The sequence below is a fragment of the Cibotium barometz genome, chromosome 61 (genome assembly GCF_041138505.1).
Source record: "Cibotium barometz isolate CiBa-2024 chromosome 61, ASM4113850v1, whole genome shotgun sequence".
Classification (NCBI taxonomy): domain Eukaryota; kingdom Viridiplantae; phylum Streptophyta; class Polypodiopsida; order Cyatheales; family Cibotiaceae; genus Cibotium; species Cibotium barometz.
Window position 1 is genome coordinate 28,538,132 of NC_141106.1, and position 19,468 is coordinate 28,557,599.

A 19,468-nucleotide genomic window follows, 5' to 3' on the forward strand; every position below is an offset into this window, starting at 1 on the left:
ACACAAATCATATGTAACCTTGCTTATGATTGCCAAAAACAAAGTGAGCAAAAAAACCCAAAAAAATGCAATCACATGTAACCTTGCTTATGGTACAACAAAGTGAGCAATCATTTGCAAAAAAACCCACACACCCACCCCTTAGGAATTCCCAAAAAACCACTAACCTTTTCATTTACTAACTCACCTTTCTTATTCCTTAATGAAAGAACAAGGACCATTGAACATCACTTAACATCAAAGCCATCTACAAGCTTGCCAATTCTCCCCACATAAAGGTCTTCAACGCGATCACGAGGGCGCGATTGCCATCAGGAAGGAGAGAATGTTAACCCATTCCTAAGGTTAACAAGAGCTACCACCATTATCTAAACCCCTTTCCTAATGTAACTCCAACTAACAAAACTGAGGCAAATTGCATTTTCTCTCGCTTCTTATCTCTCCTAGTTAATTTTCCCACTAACTCTCTCGCCCCCGAGGAGATGCCGGCACCAACTCTATCTCCACCAAGGCCAATTAATGTGAGGTACGCGACCATCACCTTACAATGATATCCAAACTTTTTCTGATGAAAATGTTCTTGAGTCTTTGACAGCTGCAGAATATGAGGGCTTGAAACCCAAACTCATGTTCAAGGTACTGATGCAAATCACACCTTTTGAGCCTACAAGAAGAATCATGCCGGATGCATAATTGACCATGGAGTCAAGGAGACAGCCTTATGTTCCATACCCTCTTCAAGCCCCAATGCCAGATTAGAGGAGTTGTTACCAATGGGAGGAGAAGGCACATTGTGGGAAAATGTGGCTCGTCACACAAAGTTGGCCAAGCCGCAATTGGAGGATTTGCTGAAGATTAGAATTGTTACTTTCATGATCAGCTATTGTTTCCAAAGATGGCAAAAACAACACCCAATGCATACAAGGGGAGGCTACATGGCTATTCACATAGATGATACTAACCCTCGCCTAGCATGTTTTGGAATACAGTTTTAGGATGGTGAAAGGAGTACCTAACAATTACAAAATATAGTTATCAGTACGAGAGCTCCCCTCGCCAGCATAAAGAGTCGATCCTTTATTCACGCCACTCAAAAGGTGCCGACTCCACTACAATTCCAAGAGGCAAAAAAACAGGATTCTCATGTCTGCTACAACTTTCCCCGTTTCTCGTCATCAGCATTCCAGGATATAACAAGTCAAAGAGAGCAATTGCTCACATGGATAAGAGCATGCAGAGAATTTTGGATCCATATATAGTAGCTGTTGCATGTTCCTCTTTCATGCATGTGTATGAGAGCGTGAGAGGTAGATTGCCTTGCATTGTGGTGTGAGTGACTCCATGGTGACAGTGTGGAGGTGGAGATTGGAGGAGTGAAGCTTCTGAAAGCGAGCTTGGGGATCCTCAAGGGACGTGAGCTCGAAGCATTGGTAAGTACCCAACGATTGTTGTGTCTATTGCTTCTCCCGTTTGCGGTTGTGTGGAGTTTCCTCTTGGGAGGTGCGGTATCCCATAACTCCTTTGCTTGCTAAACACATCTATGGTGCCCGATTAAGAAGAGGGTTAAGGGGTTGAAAACTAAGTTTTTAAATTTAACACATGAAAATACTTAGCTTTTGTATGACACAAACATTGGGTGTAATCTTCCCCTCACATGTGTGGCCTATTTCCCACACATTAATATTTTTAAGCATTCAACTGCGAGAATAGGCCATAGCCTCCAAATATACAAAGTTGTGCTTTTTCCTTGCATGATGTTCTCTCTTTACCCAAAATAGAGAGCTTATAAATATTAGATTACTTGAGGCTAAGGGAAAGCTTTTAAGCTTTATAAAATAAATATTTGTAAGTTTATACTTCAAGTCTAAGCTTGTAGAAATAAATAAATGGATATGCATAAGCTAGCTTATAAATATAAAGATTGTCCAAAATTATATATATGCCTTCCAAAAATAATAACTTGTATGCTTTCACCTCAATCTTTTGAGTCCTCTTCACTTATAAAATATTCAATAATAAATTGGTAAACAATTATTTCATAGGCATACAAACCATCACCATACACAATTTCATCATGCGTAAGTACTATAGGAATCATCTTGCCATACAAACCAATTGCGACATAGGAAGCCGAACATATGGCAATGTATACCAAATGTATTGATATTTTAAATGGCATCACTCACAATATTAACATAATTTGACATGACACAAAGACAATCCATGTATCCCTTAATTATCTAAGAGAGTAGAAGAATATTTTTAAGAGGGTTTAAAATACGTTCTCATAATAGTAGACCATGTAGGATGAGTATGAATCAATCCTCAAAATGACACTTGGTATTTAGCAGATTTGCCTTATGGTATAAAGGCCACCAATACAAAGTGGGTTTATAATCTACAGTGTAAAGCTAATGACAGCGTTGATCCTACAAGGCAAGGCTTATGCAAAGGGTTATGCTCAAGAGAAGGCCATATATTATGATGATACCTTTGTACCCACATCTCGTATGAGTATTACGATCAGATGTATTATTGCATTGGCAATGCATCATGATTGGAATAGAGTTAGATATTAAGACTACTTTCTTAAAGGGTAACTTGAAGAGGTTTATGTATCTCATCATCATGGTTTTGTTGAGAAGAGGCAGGAATCTAAAGTATACAGGATAAGAAAAGCTTTATATGGCCTTAAGCAGGCTCCCATAGCATGGTATGAGAAGATAAACGCATACTTGGTTGCAAATGGTTTTTACAAAACAGTCCAACTGAGAGTACTCTTTATGTAAAGAGAAGTAAAGATTATTTTTTGGTCATCGTTTTATATGTTGATGACATGCTGCTCACACACCCTAATGAGGAAAAGATTTCAGCCTTCAAGGTTGAATTACAAGTGTCATTTGAGATGACAAATTTGGGCTCATAACATTATTATTTGGGCATGCAATTTATGTAGCGTGATGATGGTATTGTAATGTCACAATTAAAGTACATACAAAGGCTGTTTACATGGTTTGATCTTGAAGACTATAATCTTGTTTATATAGACAGGTGCTAGGCTTACTCTCCAGGATGTAGGTGAACCATTTGATGCATCACTTTATCAATAGATTTTTGTTGGGTGCCTCATCTATCTATGTAATATGAGGCCAGATATTCAATTTGGGATCTCCTAAGCCGAGCAAGTTTATACACAGTTTTGGAAGTAAATATTAGCAGGCTGCCAAGAAAATATTTAGATACTTACAAGCCACTCAGCCCCTTGGCTTATTCTATGCTAAAGGGGGTGATGTTCAGCTATATGCCTTCAATGATTCCGATTGGGCTAGATGTTATGACACGTGAGTGTCCATTAGTGGCTTTTGCTTTCACTTTAGTGATTCACATATATGATGGATCAACAACAAGAAGCAACTACAATGGCTACTTCGAGTTGTGAAGCTAAGTGCAAGGTAGGTTTTACAACAATTGTGAAGGGTGTATGGCTCAGAGGCCTTTTGGTAGATCTTGTTGTTAGTCCCACCTCCATCTTCACTCTGCTGACAACCAAAGTACATTAATCATTTGTGATGTTTCATGCTCGCACAAAGCACATTGAAATGCATTATCATTATGTCAGGGCAAGGCTCACTGCAGGAGAGATTAGCTTGGCTTATGTCTCTACACATGACAATGTGGCAGATATGTTTACCACGACGGCTCTCTTATGAGAGAAGTTTGAAGCTTTTCACGAAGCTTTGAGCTTATTGCCATTGAGGGATTGATGAGCCACATGATCCTTGTACATGTTCACATCATCACTACAAGGGAGATTGATAGCATTTATATGGTAGTGATGTGTGGATGTATGCTAATAATGGGTCGGGTACTTTTTCCCTCTTTAGGATGTTTTTCCCCCCGAGCATACCTACACATGCTTATGAGTGTGTAAGTGACCTTATCATGTCACTTCACTTGTACTTCACTCATTCTCATCAATCTACTTTGAGTGTCATGCTTCCATCTATCTCTCCTTACTTGCTACATCTATGTGTGTGTTGCTACATTGATCTCTAGTCCAATCCTACTCCTATTCTCACTCATAGTAAGAGCGTAATGGGAGTTGTTGTAAAGAATCTAGTATTTAATGCTAGGTTCAAGCATATAGAAGTGCATTATCACTATGTCAGAGAGCAGCTTCATACAAGAGAGATGAATCTGATCTATTGCAGTACACATGACAATGTGGTAGATCTTTTCACTAAAGTCTTATCACGTGAAAAGTTTAAGGCTTTCCACAAATTTCTCGGCCTCTTCCCTTTTAGAGATTGATCTGCAATTTCTATAAACCTCACATTTGTACTATAGGGGGTTTTGTTAGATATTTGGTAGTACTACATGGTGTGAGGCCTTGTACTTATGCCATGGGTACTTTTATCCCTTTGTTTTTTAATGTGGCCATTCAGGTGTAAACGGGCACCTCAAGGTTAGCTAGTATATAAGGAATCTCATTCATAGTTTAGGATTGCGCTGATTTTTACTTTCTCTTTGTACTCGTAGAGAGCTTCATCTCACTTCCTGATATATTTCTGTGTGAGGTATGTCTAGAGGGAGTATCCTGATCCAGCTCAGATCCCGTGTACCATACATTTTACATGAGATACCGCATATGCATAACTTCCCAAGCATTCTAGTTTTTTTTTTTCCATCAAATTTCAGCAAAAACACGATTAAAATAAATGAAGAGGCACCGTCTGAACATACCCGGATTGCCATATATTTTAGAACCCTTATATATATATATATATATATATATATATTCAACAACAACTAAAGGCAAGCAAGGGTCGGGAAGTGCTAAGATAAATATTACTTTCTTCTATTTAAGTGAAACATTTAGAAGCATTCAGATCTGCAGGAGCAACAACCGGTCGACCCCAGCGATGGCGTCGGCGGTGCAGTTTGCAACCCTTGCTCTCCTCGGTGTGTGCTTTTAACTCGGTTACTAGCTTGATTACTGTGCGGTTAGAAACTCGATTACTGTGTACTTAAAATTTCGATTACTGTGTGATTAGGTATCCCCGTTTGTTAATCTAATCTCATCTACATGTTTCACATAAAGACCCTAACCTGAATCTGATTTAAACTGTTTTTGGTTTGTTTACAGATGCACTTTGTTTCCGAGATTGATTTTAATAAACCAGAAAAACATGAATGATCTGATTTTTTGGAAATTTGTTCAAAAGAAATGCTTGGATGGGTGTAACAGCTCCATATAAAATCTGCATGGAAGCAATTCACCATGCCAAGCTATGTCGATGCCCATTTTCGTTCCAAAACATCTAACTTTTGATGACTTTGTCATTTGATTGGTTGCAGGTCTTGTGGTTGCACCTCTTTACCTTAAGATTGATCCGAATTGGAATTGTATTTTGACAGCTTGCCTGACTGTTTTTGTTGGTTGCAAACGGTCAGTCAAGCCGACTCCTCCTGCTGTAAGTCACCACACACACACACACACACACACACACACACACACACACACATACAAGAACAAATGTATATATATGTATATACATTTGCAATTTACGCGTATTTGATTGGTGTATGTATATCATATGCACATTGCATGGGCACACACACACACACGCGTGCACACACACACATAAATATGTGTGCACACACACACATATATGTAGAAATATATATATATATATATATGTGTGTGTGTGTGTATGTATGTTTAAATATGTATAAATAATTGAATAAATGACTAAATAAATAAATATATTGTATGTATGTATGTGTGTATTTATACATAAATAAATGAATAAATAAATTTATATGTATGTATGTATGTATTCATAGTTGTCTCCGTACGACGCACAATAGCATATCGTACAAAATACCGTATGGTACGATATTGTATGGAGTCGTACGGACTTTTTCGAGAAATTTTTTTTCTTGAATTTTTTTTTTCCAAAAAAAATATTACTTTTGGGAGTAATGGTCTTCTTTTTGCTTATCTATGGCTGTTTGAGCTTTCCTTTGTACTATGATGCTTCCCTCCTTTTTAAAATACTCCATATCTCGAAATTGGGAATACCTAAGTTTATAAGTAATTTTTTAAAACACACGATAAGGTTTTGGTAGTTCTTCCTCCGCTCTTGCAAATGAGGACGCTCTGATTGCCTTGTCACAGGAGCTTAGAGAGCCCAAGTTTGATGACGAGGGTAGCATCCTTAGCGAGGGTGACTTCTCCAAGCGCTCCGATAGGCACTCTCCTGATGGAGATGATCCTAGCGAGAGCTCTGATTTTGATAGTGATCACTTCTCCATCTAGATTCTAGTCCCAACCCTCTAGCCTCCCTTTTTTGTGCACCACTTTTTGTACTTACTACTACGGCTATATGCGCCTAGAGTGCCTCGCATTGTATGACTTAGGCTTTAGCCTAACATCTATGTATGTTTTCAACTTGGTTTTAATGGAATTTTGGTTTGAGTCATCATCATGTGACAACTTGTCTTCTCTTTGAAATCGAAAATACTAAAGTCTGTAAGTATTTTTTTAAAAGACCGTACGATAAGATTTTTTTAATATCATATTGTATTTTCTCGTATGGTATCGTATTGCACGAACTGTACGGTATTGACAACTATGTATGTATTTACACACACACACACACACACGTACACACACATACATGTGTGTGTGTATGTACATTTGCAATATATGCATGTTCGATTGGTGTATGTATGCATACATACACCAATCGAACATGCATACATATGCAATCACCATAGCGTCAAGCATGACCATTTATCTACTTTGATAGTCATTCAAGCTAGAGTTCATTATGGTGTATTTAAGGTATGCTTCCCCAAACTTAACGGGTTTCTTTTTTGGGTTTCAGGAAACGATTTCGAAAGAGCATGCGATGCGCTTCCCTTTCATGGGGAGTGCCGTTTTATTATCGCTTTTCCTTCTTTTCAAGTTTCTTCCTAAGGACTTAATCAACACCGTTCTCGCTGCCTACTTCTTTGTGCTAGGGATTATTGCCTTGGCGTAAGCAGTCTGTAGGCTCTTTCATCTTTGACGTCAATATTTTCTTTGCTTTTTGTGGACTTGATACTTAATTTTGCACACATAATATGTTTGCAGAGCGACCATATTGCCAGATCTCCAGAAGCTTCTTCCCAAGCACTTCAAGGAGAGCTCCTTCACAGTTAAAATCCCTTATTTAATAAGTATGCAAAACATTCTATCTGGCATTTTTATTGCAACAAAATCTCTGAGATTTTGTCAAGCTTTTTTGCATCTCTCTCACATCAATCATGCTTGCATTTTGTCACTTCAAATGGACCTAAAAGGGTGTTTTTTATTTGGATTTCTAAGCGACTTGATGTCTATATGCTTTCTATGGACAGCTTTACAGTTGACAATATCTGAGCTGATAGCGGGAGTACCGGCAACAGGTTTTTGTGTGTGGCATGTGCTGAAAAAGCATTGGCTGGCGAACAACATTCTGGGGCTTGCCTTTTCTATAGAGGTATGTGCGTTGTGGATTGGATGCTTGTGCATATTTATGTGTCTATTCATGTACATATGTATGTGGGATACGTTAGTATGTACCTACATGCATAGATACATGCATGTACATATGTATGTGGGATACGTTAGTATGTACCTACATGCATAGATACATATATAATGTATGTATGTATGCAGGCACTTGTGCTCGCATGCCGAATTTCAAGAATCAGTAGGTCGATAATGTACCTAAGAAGTTGTTACTTCATGGGATTGTCTCATGTTGTCTGATGCGTATTATCCACTCTTTTTATGGTTCAGGGGATAGAGATGCTTTCATTGGGTTCCTTCAAAATTGGTGCTATACTTTTGGTAAGCTTTCAGCTCTAATTTTGATCTTTGGTATGTCTCTGTTTCTTTAAGTCTTGATGGTTAGCTCATATGATTGAGGCTATGGCTTTGAGATTAAGGGGCCTCTCAACACGAGGACGACAGCTCTCCTCTTACATACTCTGACAGAATTGTGAGGATGATCAGCCATCCGACACTAGGGCAGGGAGTTGAGGCTGTGATGGAACTTAGTAGGCTGCCCTTTTGTGAAGTGGTCCTAAAACTCTGTTTTAGAGATAGCGTCTTTAGTTATTCCTAGGGATTATTATGCTCTAATTCTAACCAGCATTTATGAGCTTTGCTAGGTATTGCACAACATATATTCTGCAAACGTATATAAATGATTTAATTCTATGTGAATCGTTATGTGTGTCCAGGTTGGGCTATTTTTCTATGACATTTTTTGGGTGTTTTTCACACCTGTTATGGTTAGTGTTGCAAAGTCCTTTGATGCGCCCATCAAGGTACGTTCTGTGAAGCATTTAATGTTTACCATTTTACATGTTCACCTTGTTTGCGAAAATGAATCTTGAGTAAGGCCAGCGACAGATATCCCTGTGCCTATCAGCGGAGGGGATCATGGATGGGCAATTTTACTTGTCCAACTCCTTGCTCATTGGGATGGGGGTGGGGGGGGGGGGGGGTGTTTGTAAGTTGCCTAAATGGACTTGATATCAAAGTGAAATGAATATACACAATTTTTTGAAAATGGAAAATGCTTATATTTACTTACAAGGATTACAAATGCTTTTGTTGCAGCTACTCTTTCCAACAGGAAATGCATCACACCCCTACTCCATGTTGGGACTCGGTGACATTGTCATACCAGGTCTTGTATTTTATGGTGTCCTTTTCAATCAATTTTAATGTGTTTTTTGGAATTGAATGTTGGATATTAATGCTTCACTCTCATATTGTTTTGTCTAGGCATCGGCTAGCTCATGTTTGTACGCCCCCAAGTATGAGGAGTAGCCATGGTCGGGCAGTCCGGGCCTCCCGACATCTTCGTATTCCCATGGGAAATGTTAGCTGTCCCAATGATTTGAGGAGGCTCCTAAGACACAAAAAGTTGGGTCCAACTCCTAGATGTAGGCGGGCCTAACACCTTTGCAAGGTGTCTTGGGAAGCCAAGCCACATTCGTGTAGTATGATGACTGGTTCTTTGCTATTTTGAGGACAGTAGGGGTCTACGAGTTGGCAGTTGACTTTACATGTTCCTAAGGGAGCTATAGGTATTGGCATTGTTGTGCCCTTCTCTTTTTAGAGGAGCAATATTACTTTGCCCATGGAGAGCTCTAGAGTCGCCCAATTGTCAGTTGAGTTAATCGTGTATTCAACTTTGCCAGATGGTTTAGAGACGGCTTGGATTAGATTTGGCATATTACCAAATGGACTACATGTTACACTAGACCGCTATTCCATACGGTCCACACATGTACACGATACTCTTAGATACCTTGTCTTGACATTGCGGGGCTCGAACCAGATGGCCGTGGGAGGCGTGAACCAAGTATATCTTTATGGGCCTAGTCTACATCGTCGGGCAGTGGCACAAAGTATGACCGTGGACCTATGCTTATGTCATGGCTGCCCCGCATATCGAGGCTTTATGGCTAGTCCCTTCTCTACATGGTGAGTTTACTCTAGCTTCTACTAGCAGACAACCTGACAACCTTTTGTAAGATGTAAGCATAACTTTCTTTCTTTCTTTTTTTCTCTAGCTTCTACTAGCATACAACCTTAGTCTTAGTAGTTCTGTATCAGCCCATCGAAGCTCCCTTCGCAAGAGCACATGGGGATGGGGCTTTGCCATCTATTGTATTACTTCAGTAATACAATATTTGTCACTATTTAGGCATTCTCTATGCTTTTGGACCTATGGATGGGTTCTATAGTGTGGACATGACACCTCATGGCAGGGGATTTATGTCTACGCCAAGGGCCATGTGGTCTGGTACCTCATGGTAGAGGACTTATGTCTACACCAAGGACAAGTAGGCTGGATATGAGAGGCTGGGTGGGGATTTTGATTTGCGTCCATGTCTAGGTTATGGTATTCAAGTTGGCTTGGAAACGTAATGTCTATGCTTGAAATGACCACCTGCAAGCTAAATGAAAGGGAGATTATTCAACACATTCTTATGCATTGCATACTTGCATGCCTGGAACTATTTTCGCGTGAAATGTTTTAGTGCATGTAAGGTATGTTTGTCTAGTTTACAGACAGGGGACACAATCTTGGGGGCGTGTGCGTGAACCTATATTACAACCTTGCTTGTGGGCTATAAATAGATGGTAGGTGTGACTCTAAACACTTTGTTTATATTTGTTAAGAGTATTTGCCCACTTTTTTGTTTTGCAAGTCCACACTTCATAAAGTATAGATGGATGACTTATAAGTGAGTTTGGGTATCGGACATCCACACTTCATTAAAGTGTGGGCGGACAAATTATAAGTGAGTTTGGATACTTATTCAATGGCCCACAAAACATGCACCCTTCTTATTAAGAGGGTGTGAATAGCTTAGTGGGCTCTCTCTCCACCTATGGGAGAGGTGTGGCTTCTGTTGAGGTGGCCCAATGGCCACCTTCTCTTAGTATTGAAAGGCTCTCTCTCTCTCTCTCAAAATTGGCGCATTTTTCATGAGGAGGTAGAAGGAGGCAATTTTCAGCATAACCAATCCACACACATAATTTTTGGTATGGTTTCTTGCTTCTGTTGGCAAGCGTTCATGGTGCCAAGAGTGGAGCATGTTTAAAGAGAGATGGAGGTTCAGGCCATGACGAGTTGGTGCGCTTAGGAGAGAGTAAGAGGGAGAGAGAGATTGCGGAACTGAAATGAAGCTCATTGTTAATAGAACTACTTAAGTGCATGCTTTTATAGGCATCAAGCCGTACTTTTGACCAAAACCAAATAAGGGCGGTTTACACCTAGAGGATGCTCACACCAACTAACTCTGAAATACCCAATAAACTCCCCTTCGGAGTGATGGAGGTGATGCTCGACAAACCTTCATTAGTCATAGTGATATGCAATCATTGATACTAAAGAACAAGTGATGCCAACACCCAAACTCTTATATTGAACTTTGATATAAAAGATTGGATGACAGCCTTCATCAGTCTATCAAGACAACCTCCCCTTGCTGTAAGCAGGGGTAAAAAGGGGATGATGGTGTGTTAGCAGTCATCTCCTGTTTGTACCATATTACTCAGTAGGAAGTGAGGGCCTTTGTTGTGGGTGTGCCCGCTCGAGTTAGGAGTAGTCTCCATTTTTTCCTCATTTTCCATGTTTTTTCCCAAGTTTTGTTAGTCATGGGGAATCCGGGCTGGCCGACTCGTTTTTTCTCTTGGCCGACTTTCTGTATTGCTGGCCAACCTGATATGGTCCTAGCCGACTTGTTTTGTGCTAGCCGACTTGAGGTTTTCCGAGTCGTGGACCTCTTTGCTGTTGTCGGCTGTTTTTGGGCTGGCTGGCTAGTAGCCCAGGATGGTATAAATACCACCCTTGCCCCCACACTTCATTTTTTACCGGATCTTGTGTATATAGTAGAGTTTATACAGCTTCTCTCTCTCTACACTTCTGCGTTTTCTTTCTCACAGCAGTTGTCTCATTTTCTGTTGTGCATTTTGACATGGTATCAGAGTCCCAGGTGGTTTGAAGCTTGTAGATAGTGGGAGCTTGAGGGTTTGCTGATTTTTGGTGCTTATTGGAGAATTCTTGGGCTATTCGGGACTTGGAGAACGGGTAGAAGGCGGCCATCAATGTTGGACAGACACCTTGCATAGTGTTTGCAACATCTTCATTTTTTTCCCACCCACCCTCCCTTCACAAGACCTTGTGAACCCTTGAGATGGCAGATTTGCTTGAGATGGCTGAGAAGCATGTGAAGATCCCCACCCTCCCCACATTCCCGGTGGATCGACAGTTGGACGGGACCAACTATGTCCTCGAGAAGGTAATGGAGTCTGTCTTGGAGTCTTATGACTTGGTTGATTTCATTGTGGTTGGTGTTCCAAGGCCAGAGTTGGAGGACGGGGAGCTTTTACCCTCTACTAGGAAAGAAAGAGAGGTTCAGGCATAGTTATGGGATCGTGTCAATGCCCATGTGTGTTCTTTCATCTTCCTTAATTGCACACCATAGGTGATTAATCATATCAAACACATGATGTTGGCCAGAGGGATTTGGCAGCACTTGGCTTCTCTGTATAACAGGGTATCACCCATGAAGCAGATTTCCTTGGAAGTACATATGCGAGTGATGAATCCTGTAAAGTCTTCGACGATGCGGGAGCACATCAACAAACTCTAGGCTCTTCAGAGCAGGAGGTTCTTCAGAGGAGGAGGTTCTTCAAGGTGGGAAGGAGATATCTTCAGAGGACATGGCCATCACTTTCTTGTCTCATCTGACCTCTTAGTATTGAGCTTTCTATTCCTCTTTGATTACTAGTGGGAGGCTCAGCACCATCACATGGGAGGAGCTTGTGCCTATGGTCTTGGACCAGGAAGGGCATTTTACGAACCCTCCATAGGGCGGAGGTTCTAAGGCCTTGACCAGCCAGCGGTTGAAAGGCCGCAACAAGGACAAAGGGAAGTCTCCGCAACAAGGACAAAGGGAAGTCTTCACAGGCGAAGTCTCAAGAGCAGGAGCCCGACTCGGATCGTGACGCCTTGAAGGCAGAGCGGACCTGTAACCATTGTGGTGAGAAAGGCCACTATTGGAGAAAATGTCCTTAGCGGAGCACCGAGAAAGGTGCAGATTCCTCAGTTGGAATCGTGAAGACTCGAGCTTTTATGCACTTCGAGATTATGGACACAGAGCTTTTGTGCACTTTTCCGCTGTGCATTCCGACAGATGGAGCATTATGAAAATTGAAACACACTAAAAATATTTAATTCAGATTTTGGGGGACTTTGGCTCACAAAAAATAGAAAAATCTTAATTTTGGAAGTTGAAAGATCCCCTCTTGAACGCATGTCAGTGAAGAGTAGTCTCTTTTGATTACGTTTCCATGCTAGTGCCGATGAGGATTTTGTTGCGAAAGGCAATGATGCCCTAATGCAGATGCTTGGACCTTCCATGGCACTTCAGAACCTCCAATTTGATGTAGGAGGCTTGATTGAAAAAAGCCTCAAATTTCTACGGATGCAGAGGCTTCAATTTGATGATTTACTCCATATTTCAGAAAACCCCGAAATTTTTGAAATGGAGTCTTCCCATAGAGATTTCCCCTTCCCTATTGTTGCAAATGAATGTAGGGAGTGACTTTAGGTGCTGCAAACCTGATCGTATACTGACCAAGATGCATAAAGAAGATAGTGTGGAGGGCTGATTTGTAGGCCAACCGGGTGTCTTTCTCCTGGTTGCTCTTGAGCTTTGGGTTTTTCTCCTACAGGCTAGGTTGATGTGCGTTTTTGCATAAACGCTACTGCGGGCTATTTCTTGACCTCCTAGGTGCTTGCATTTCGTAGATAGGAGCTGGTGCTAACCTGGAAGAGGATGACGCTATTGAGGCTCTCCGGATAAGCAGTAGTTGCAGTGGCACCGGATGCACGAGTTGCAACAAGTAGGTCCGGTCCAGTTATGGCTGCAGATCAATTAGGTACAGGTCCGGTGTAGTTATGGCAGCAGACCAATTAGGCATAGGTCGAGCTAAAAGGGGTAGAATGTGGTAAAAAAAGCATGGGCTAGCTTTTTCTTATGCCAAAAGTGGGAGGCTTTATATCAAGCCTTAACTTTTTTGGGAAAACACACAAAACTAAAGAGAGCTAGCTTTCTCACTCACTTCCCCTTATAAATTCAGCCTAGTATTTGTTATTGGCTCGTACCTGCAGGTTAAGCATGCTCGTTGTGTGCTATCTTCTCGCTCTTCGTGTCCAAAAGCTGCATAACCCTCTCATCCGTCCTAAAATCCTTTCTCTAATCTTTCACTTCTTTCCGGTCCATAACCCATTATCTTTTTGTCACTGCTTTCTCCAAGTGAGCACGCACGATTTCGTATGCATCAGAGCTGTATGAAGTCAATGGGCAATAATTTCGTGAAGTTATTCAACAGTAACAACGTGGCGGTGATGATGACTTTTAGCAAGTAAAGCCACTAGGATGGCTAGGATTTTACCTGCCGCCACTAGTAAGGCTGGAAGATAAATAGGAGCGCTTTATCCAGGATCCCTTGAGGGAGGATAGCGTCGGGACCAAGCTTGATGGGTGCTCCATGCCTTCGCCAACTGGAAGCTTTTCAGATGTGGTCAATTGTTTGAAGAGCGGGGGGATGCCACTATTTGGGCATTCTCTACGCTTTCGGACCTATGGACAGACTCCGTAGTGTGGACATGACACCTCATGGCAAGGGGATTTATGTCTATCTCAAGGGTCATTTGAGCCTGGACTAGCACATCATGGTAGGAGACTTATGTCTACACCAAGGGCTAGTAGGTTGGATATGAGAGGTTGGGGACCTTAGTCCGCGCCCATTACAATATTCCGGTTGGCCTGGGAATGTAATGTCTAGGTCCGAAATGACAGCATGCTATAAGCTGAATGAAAGGGAGATTTTCCAACGCATTCTAATGCATGGCATACTTGAGCCTTGCATGCCTTGAATGTTTTTGTTTCACACCTTGTAAAACCTGCTTGTCTAGTTTACTGGCAGGGCATGCTCTCTCGTGAACTGTGCATGTGAAAGTATATTCTGACCTTGCTTGCTGTGGATAGATGGTAGGTGTGACTCTAAACTCTTTGTTTATATTTGTTAAGAGTATTTGTCCACTTTTTTGTTTTGGATATTCTGCCTGATGTATGCCAAGGTCCCAAATGAATGAAGATAAATGGGGTGCCCTAGCCAATGCCAATTTACTGCTCCCAAGTGAAATAGATGTGGGCAATGAATGGACTATGGAGTAGAGGGACACTTTGGCAAAAGATGTGGCCACCATCAGGGAAAAGGTGTCCTTATCAAAAGGATCTGCAAAGGTGGGTACATAGGTCGATGATGAGGATAAGATCATTGAAGCCCATGGAGTGTCGATGGAGCCTAACCCTGGTTTCCAAATGAAGGTGCTCCAAATTGTAGCTGTCCACACTTCATTAAGTACGACCAAACAACTTATAAGTGACTTTGGGCATCCACACTTCATTAAAGTGTGGGTGTACATGTTATATAAGTGAGTTTGGGCACACATTGGATGGCATGTCAAGGCTCTCACAAAATAGGCACCCTTTTTATTAAAAGAGTGTGGATAGCTTAATGGGCACCATCTTTGCTTAGTGGCCTTTGTTGAGGTGGCACAGTGGCCACCTTCTGTTAGTATGAAAAGGTTGGCTCTCTCTTTGTCTTTGCGAATTGGCGCATTTTTCATGAAGAGGTAGAAGAAGGCAATTTTCAGCATAATCAGACCATACATATACTTTTTGGCATGGTTTCTTGCTTCTCCAACACTTGGATCAGCCGGCAAATGAGTACTTCACTACTGTGCAGCTCTTGGGAGTCCTTTTCAGTTGCTATCTCTTGGATATGCACTCGCTGAAAATGTTTTTGAGCATTTCTATCATCGATAATTTGACTTAAAGCTGATTCTACTTGCAATTTTCAGCAAATTCATAGGTAAGAGCTTCTCCAAGTTCTTTTAACCTACTCTATCTGCATGCTTGTCCATTAAGGTCTCCTATGACTCTGCTTGGTACACACATACTTGTATGGATGCCAGTGGAGCATAGCTGCTTCTTGTGGCAAGTTAGTGTGGATTGGGGAGTAAGGTTCTTTGTGACAAAAGCTGTAGAATCGACTCTGACTTCGACAAATCATGTTTTCAGAGCGTTTTCATTGCATGATTGTCACTGGAAATCTGGCATGTGATGTCCATGAAGCTTGTATCTTTAGGAATCCTTTGTAATACAATCATATTACAAGGGGAGTCCGCCCTTTCCACTCCTATTGCAGTGTCATTTAAATTTCAGCATTGCTATCTTGTTTGGTTTTGTGTTATTTCATCTTGTTTAATAGTATTAATAGTTGAAGTGTGTGTCAAGATTGGGATCTTAGGCCTAGAGAGAGAAAGTAAATATTAGGATTGTAGAGAGAAAATAGCATTAAGATGGGAAAAAAATATCTTAGCTTAATGAGGGTTTGTTAGGATTAAGGCAATTACAATATTCTTCTCTATCTCTGTTATTGTGCGATTCGAGTTTTAAAATTTTATGATCTTACTCTTTTTGTCAATCTTTTTGAGTCGTGAGTGTTCTCTTATCCTTGTACATGGTATTAGGACATTGGATCGGTAATTGTTGTCTACTTGCTGTCACTTAGGAGAAATGGCATCTTCCACAAGACCTCGCCCACCACCATTCAGTGCTGATGGAAAGCTTAACGGCATATCTTCTCTGGAAGTTCAAGCTCAAGGCTATTCTATCCTTCTAATAGTTATGGGACACCGTCATAAGTTTTGATGTTCACTTAGGGATGGAGATGACAACCCTTTACCATCTACTGCCGATCTTGTCCAAGTTTGGAGACAAAGGGATGGAGATGCTCATGATCCGGAATTGCTAAGATAGAAGCTAGGGAGTAAACTTGCATTGATGACTAGAGAATTGTGTACAGAAGGGGCTGGCCATGTATCCACGGTCATAATCGGTGCCACTGTCCGCAATGTAGACTCGGCCCATAAAGATGTACTTGATTTTCCACCCCCCACGGCCATCTAATAGGCTCATCTTGGGTCCCGTTTGGGCCTCAGAATGTCAAGACAGGGTGTCTAAGAGTAATGTCTACCTACTCCATGTGTGGACCATTATGGGATTACAATCCAGTGTGGCATGTAGCCTATTTGGCAGTGTGTCAAATCTAATCCAAGTCATCTGTCTTAAAAAACTGTGCTGTGAAAGATTCTACTTATGAGTATTCTCTTGTATATAGCACATGTTGTATCTTCTTAAAGTGAATGTTATTTGAGCATCAAAATAAGCGTAAGTTTTACCTTTTTTTTTAATGATTTGTTGAGTGCATGTGGACTGCCAATCTGTGAGTGCTGTTTGCGTCTGCACTCAAATGTGGAGTGTAATTTGCAGGAATTTTTGTGGCTTTGGCCCTTCGTTTTGATGCATCGCGAGGGAAAGGTCCACGCTACTTCAAAAGCGCCTTTGCAGGCTATGTAACCGGTTTGGGGGTGACCATTATTGTCATGAATTGGTTCCAAGCAGCTCAAGTCAGTGATGTCCTAATGTGAACATATTGCTATGAGTAGTTCTGAGTCTCTGTTTCTAATGCAATTTTCTGCCGTGTACCCAGCCTGCACTACTCTACATTGTTCCTGGCGTCATTGGGTTTTTGGGAGTCCATTGTGCTGCGAACGGGGAGATTAAGGAGGTGTCTCTCCCTGAAACTCTTTCCCCCTCCCTCTCCTCTCCTCTCCTCCTCCCCCCCCAAATCACCACCACCACCAAAAGAAAGAGCATAGCATCATTTCTTGCTGATTTTTGCATTGGAATCATTTATAAGTTAAGTCTTCTTGTCATTTTAGCTATATCTAATCACAGGTTTGTGTGGTTCAGCTCTTGGCGTATGATGAGTCGGCTTCTTCTGTAGAAAAAAAAGTAGAGGGTTCACAGGGGAACAAGCCAGCCACAGACGATGCAAAGATAGACAGCAAAATCGATTAAATCGAGTGTGTCAATGCGGCCTTTAAGGTAATACCCATTGGTGTTTTCTGCTTCGGGTTCTTTAATGGGCTTACCACTCATCTTTTGCTCTTTCGCCAGTGAGTGATCACCAGCATCTATCTGCAGATGCATGCCGTCCATCCATAATACATATATCTTAGTTAAATTCAGCTCTGCTCATAGCCTCACTTTGTTTCAAATTAATGCACCGTCAGATTTTGCTTTGTTTTCAAGCAATTTATGTGGTTTCAATGATTATTATTGACAGTTTGACAGCCATATGGTCACAGAGATGTTTATATGGGGTCCGTGTTTTTAAAATTTTGTGGTTACCTCTCGAGAACAGAATTATACCCCCCAAGCAGGGGTGCTACCTGTTCGCGGGATTAGAAGAGATTGATAAAGCGGCCATTTTTTGTCAATATATGGGAACGCTTAAAGTCAAATTGTATTTCTGCTAGTTTAAGACGTTTTATATCTTCTTTTTATTTTCAAAAAATTGGATTAATGGCTTGTCTTTATTAGATCAAAGAACCCTAGTATTTTAGGTCCAGTAAGATGCTTTTTTTGGCTTTAACAACCAGAAATGAAACTTTGAAGCCTCCTTTCTGCCTTTTAAAAAAGTAAATTCATGTATGTTGCGATTGTGCCAATAATCAGGGGACCCTTCCCGTTAAAGCCGTTCTCCCTTTTTACCGGCCTCCTTAGGACCATTTCTGAATGTGACTGACTGACAGCCATGATTCCCAGGTTGATGGTGACAGGCAATGAATGTCTTGTATGCCATGGACGGACTGGAACAGCAGGTCTGTTGTATTTGGCAGGTGATGATACGATCAATGATATCTCAAAGCTTTTGACTAGTTTTTTCAGTGGAGAATCTTGCATTTGGACCAGACATCTCCAGCATAAAGATTGTGCACTTCATGTATGTATGCGTCCGTTTGGTCAAAAAATTGTCATGATACTGCTTACCAAAAAGGGATGAAAAAATCAAAAAATTGTCATGATACTGCTTACCAAAAAGGGATGAAAAAAGATAATTTTATTACGATATGTAGGCTATGTAATATGAAGGAAATGATAGCCATATTTTAATCCACGTTGCTCTCAAAGATTTTGGTTATTAAGTGAAATCTCACTTGGATGGAAAATCTCACTGTAAATGACGGTGATAATTATAGATCTGATCTCTCTTTTTGAACATGTAGACCGACTCATGATTTGACATAACCAATACTTTAGGCACATGTATGGACCAAGGATTTGACATAATTATACTTTAGGCAAATGTATGGATCAGTGATTATTGTTATTAAACCTTCCCAAACCTGCCATGTAAGTTATCTTCAACTTTTATCAACTTATGTATTAGGTTTTTGATCTTTAGGAGGTTCTTCTATTTCTGATTCATAGGTTTGCACGGTTCATAGCTTTTAGTGGTGAAAATACTTAAGGAGCAGTTTTAACAAAATACAAACGTTTCTTGGGCAACTACTAGAACATTATGAGCATTAGTTCTCTCCCAAACTTGCCTAAAAAAAGCTTTATGCTTGCAATGAGCAATCTCTCAAGCTGTTTTGAATTGGAACAACTTGGTTGACCATGACGGAGCAATTGTGAGGTGCTGCAATGTCTAGAGAGTAGTCAATGTATTGGCATTTGTGGTTACGAATCAAAGACTTGAGGCACATCTTTCTTCTAGCATTTGAAGAAGAGAACAGTCATTTAGTGCAACCTTGCATAATCAAATAAACTGGGTAAGGCAAAGTTTGACTTGGCCTCTATGATATATGTTCGTGAGAGCTTAGGATGTCTAAATTATTCGAGATTTGTGGCTGTAAGTCTCATCTTGCTTTATCGGTCTTTAAAAATTTTAGAATACATTTCTTTGGGTGTTTTCTCCTTC

At 40.8% G+C, this 19,468-nt stretch overlaps 1 protein-coding gene across 2 annotated transcripts; it reads left to right on the forward strand.

Moving 5' to 3' along the window:
* The first annotated feature begins 4,813 nt into the window (after positions 1 to 4,813).
* LOC147604724 (signal peptide peptidase 2-like) lies at positions 4,814 to 18,661 on the forward strand. Of its 2 annotated transcripts, none has more exons than XM_086795052.1 (12): positions 4,814 to 4,962; positions 5,359 to 5,474; positions 6,894 to 7,045; positions 7,142 to 7,227; positions 7,408 to 7,529; positions 7,832 to 7,882; positions 8,278 to 8,364; positions 8,660 to 8,729; positions 16,969 to 17,105; positions 17,189 to 17,266; positions 17,452 to 17,586; positions 18,310 to 18,661. In XM_086795052.1, the coding sequence occupies exons 1-11, from the start codon at positions 4,923 to 4,925 to the stop codon at positions 17,557 to 17,559; spliced, it is 1,047 nt and encodes a 348-aa protein (XP_086651178.1). In that variant the 5' UTR covers positions 4,814 to 4,922; the 3' UTR covers positions 17,560 to 17,586; positions 18,310 to 18,661. The 2 variants fall into 2 exon arrangements, with proteins under 2 accessions (XP_086651178.1, XP_086651177.1); XM_086795051.1 differs by lacking the exon at positions 18,310 to 18,661 and adding an exon at positions 17,828 to 18,058.
* The last annotated feature ends 807 nt before the right edge of the window (positions 18,662 to 19,468 follow it).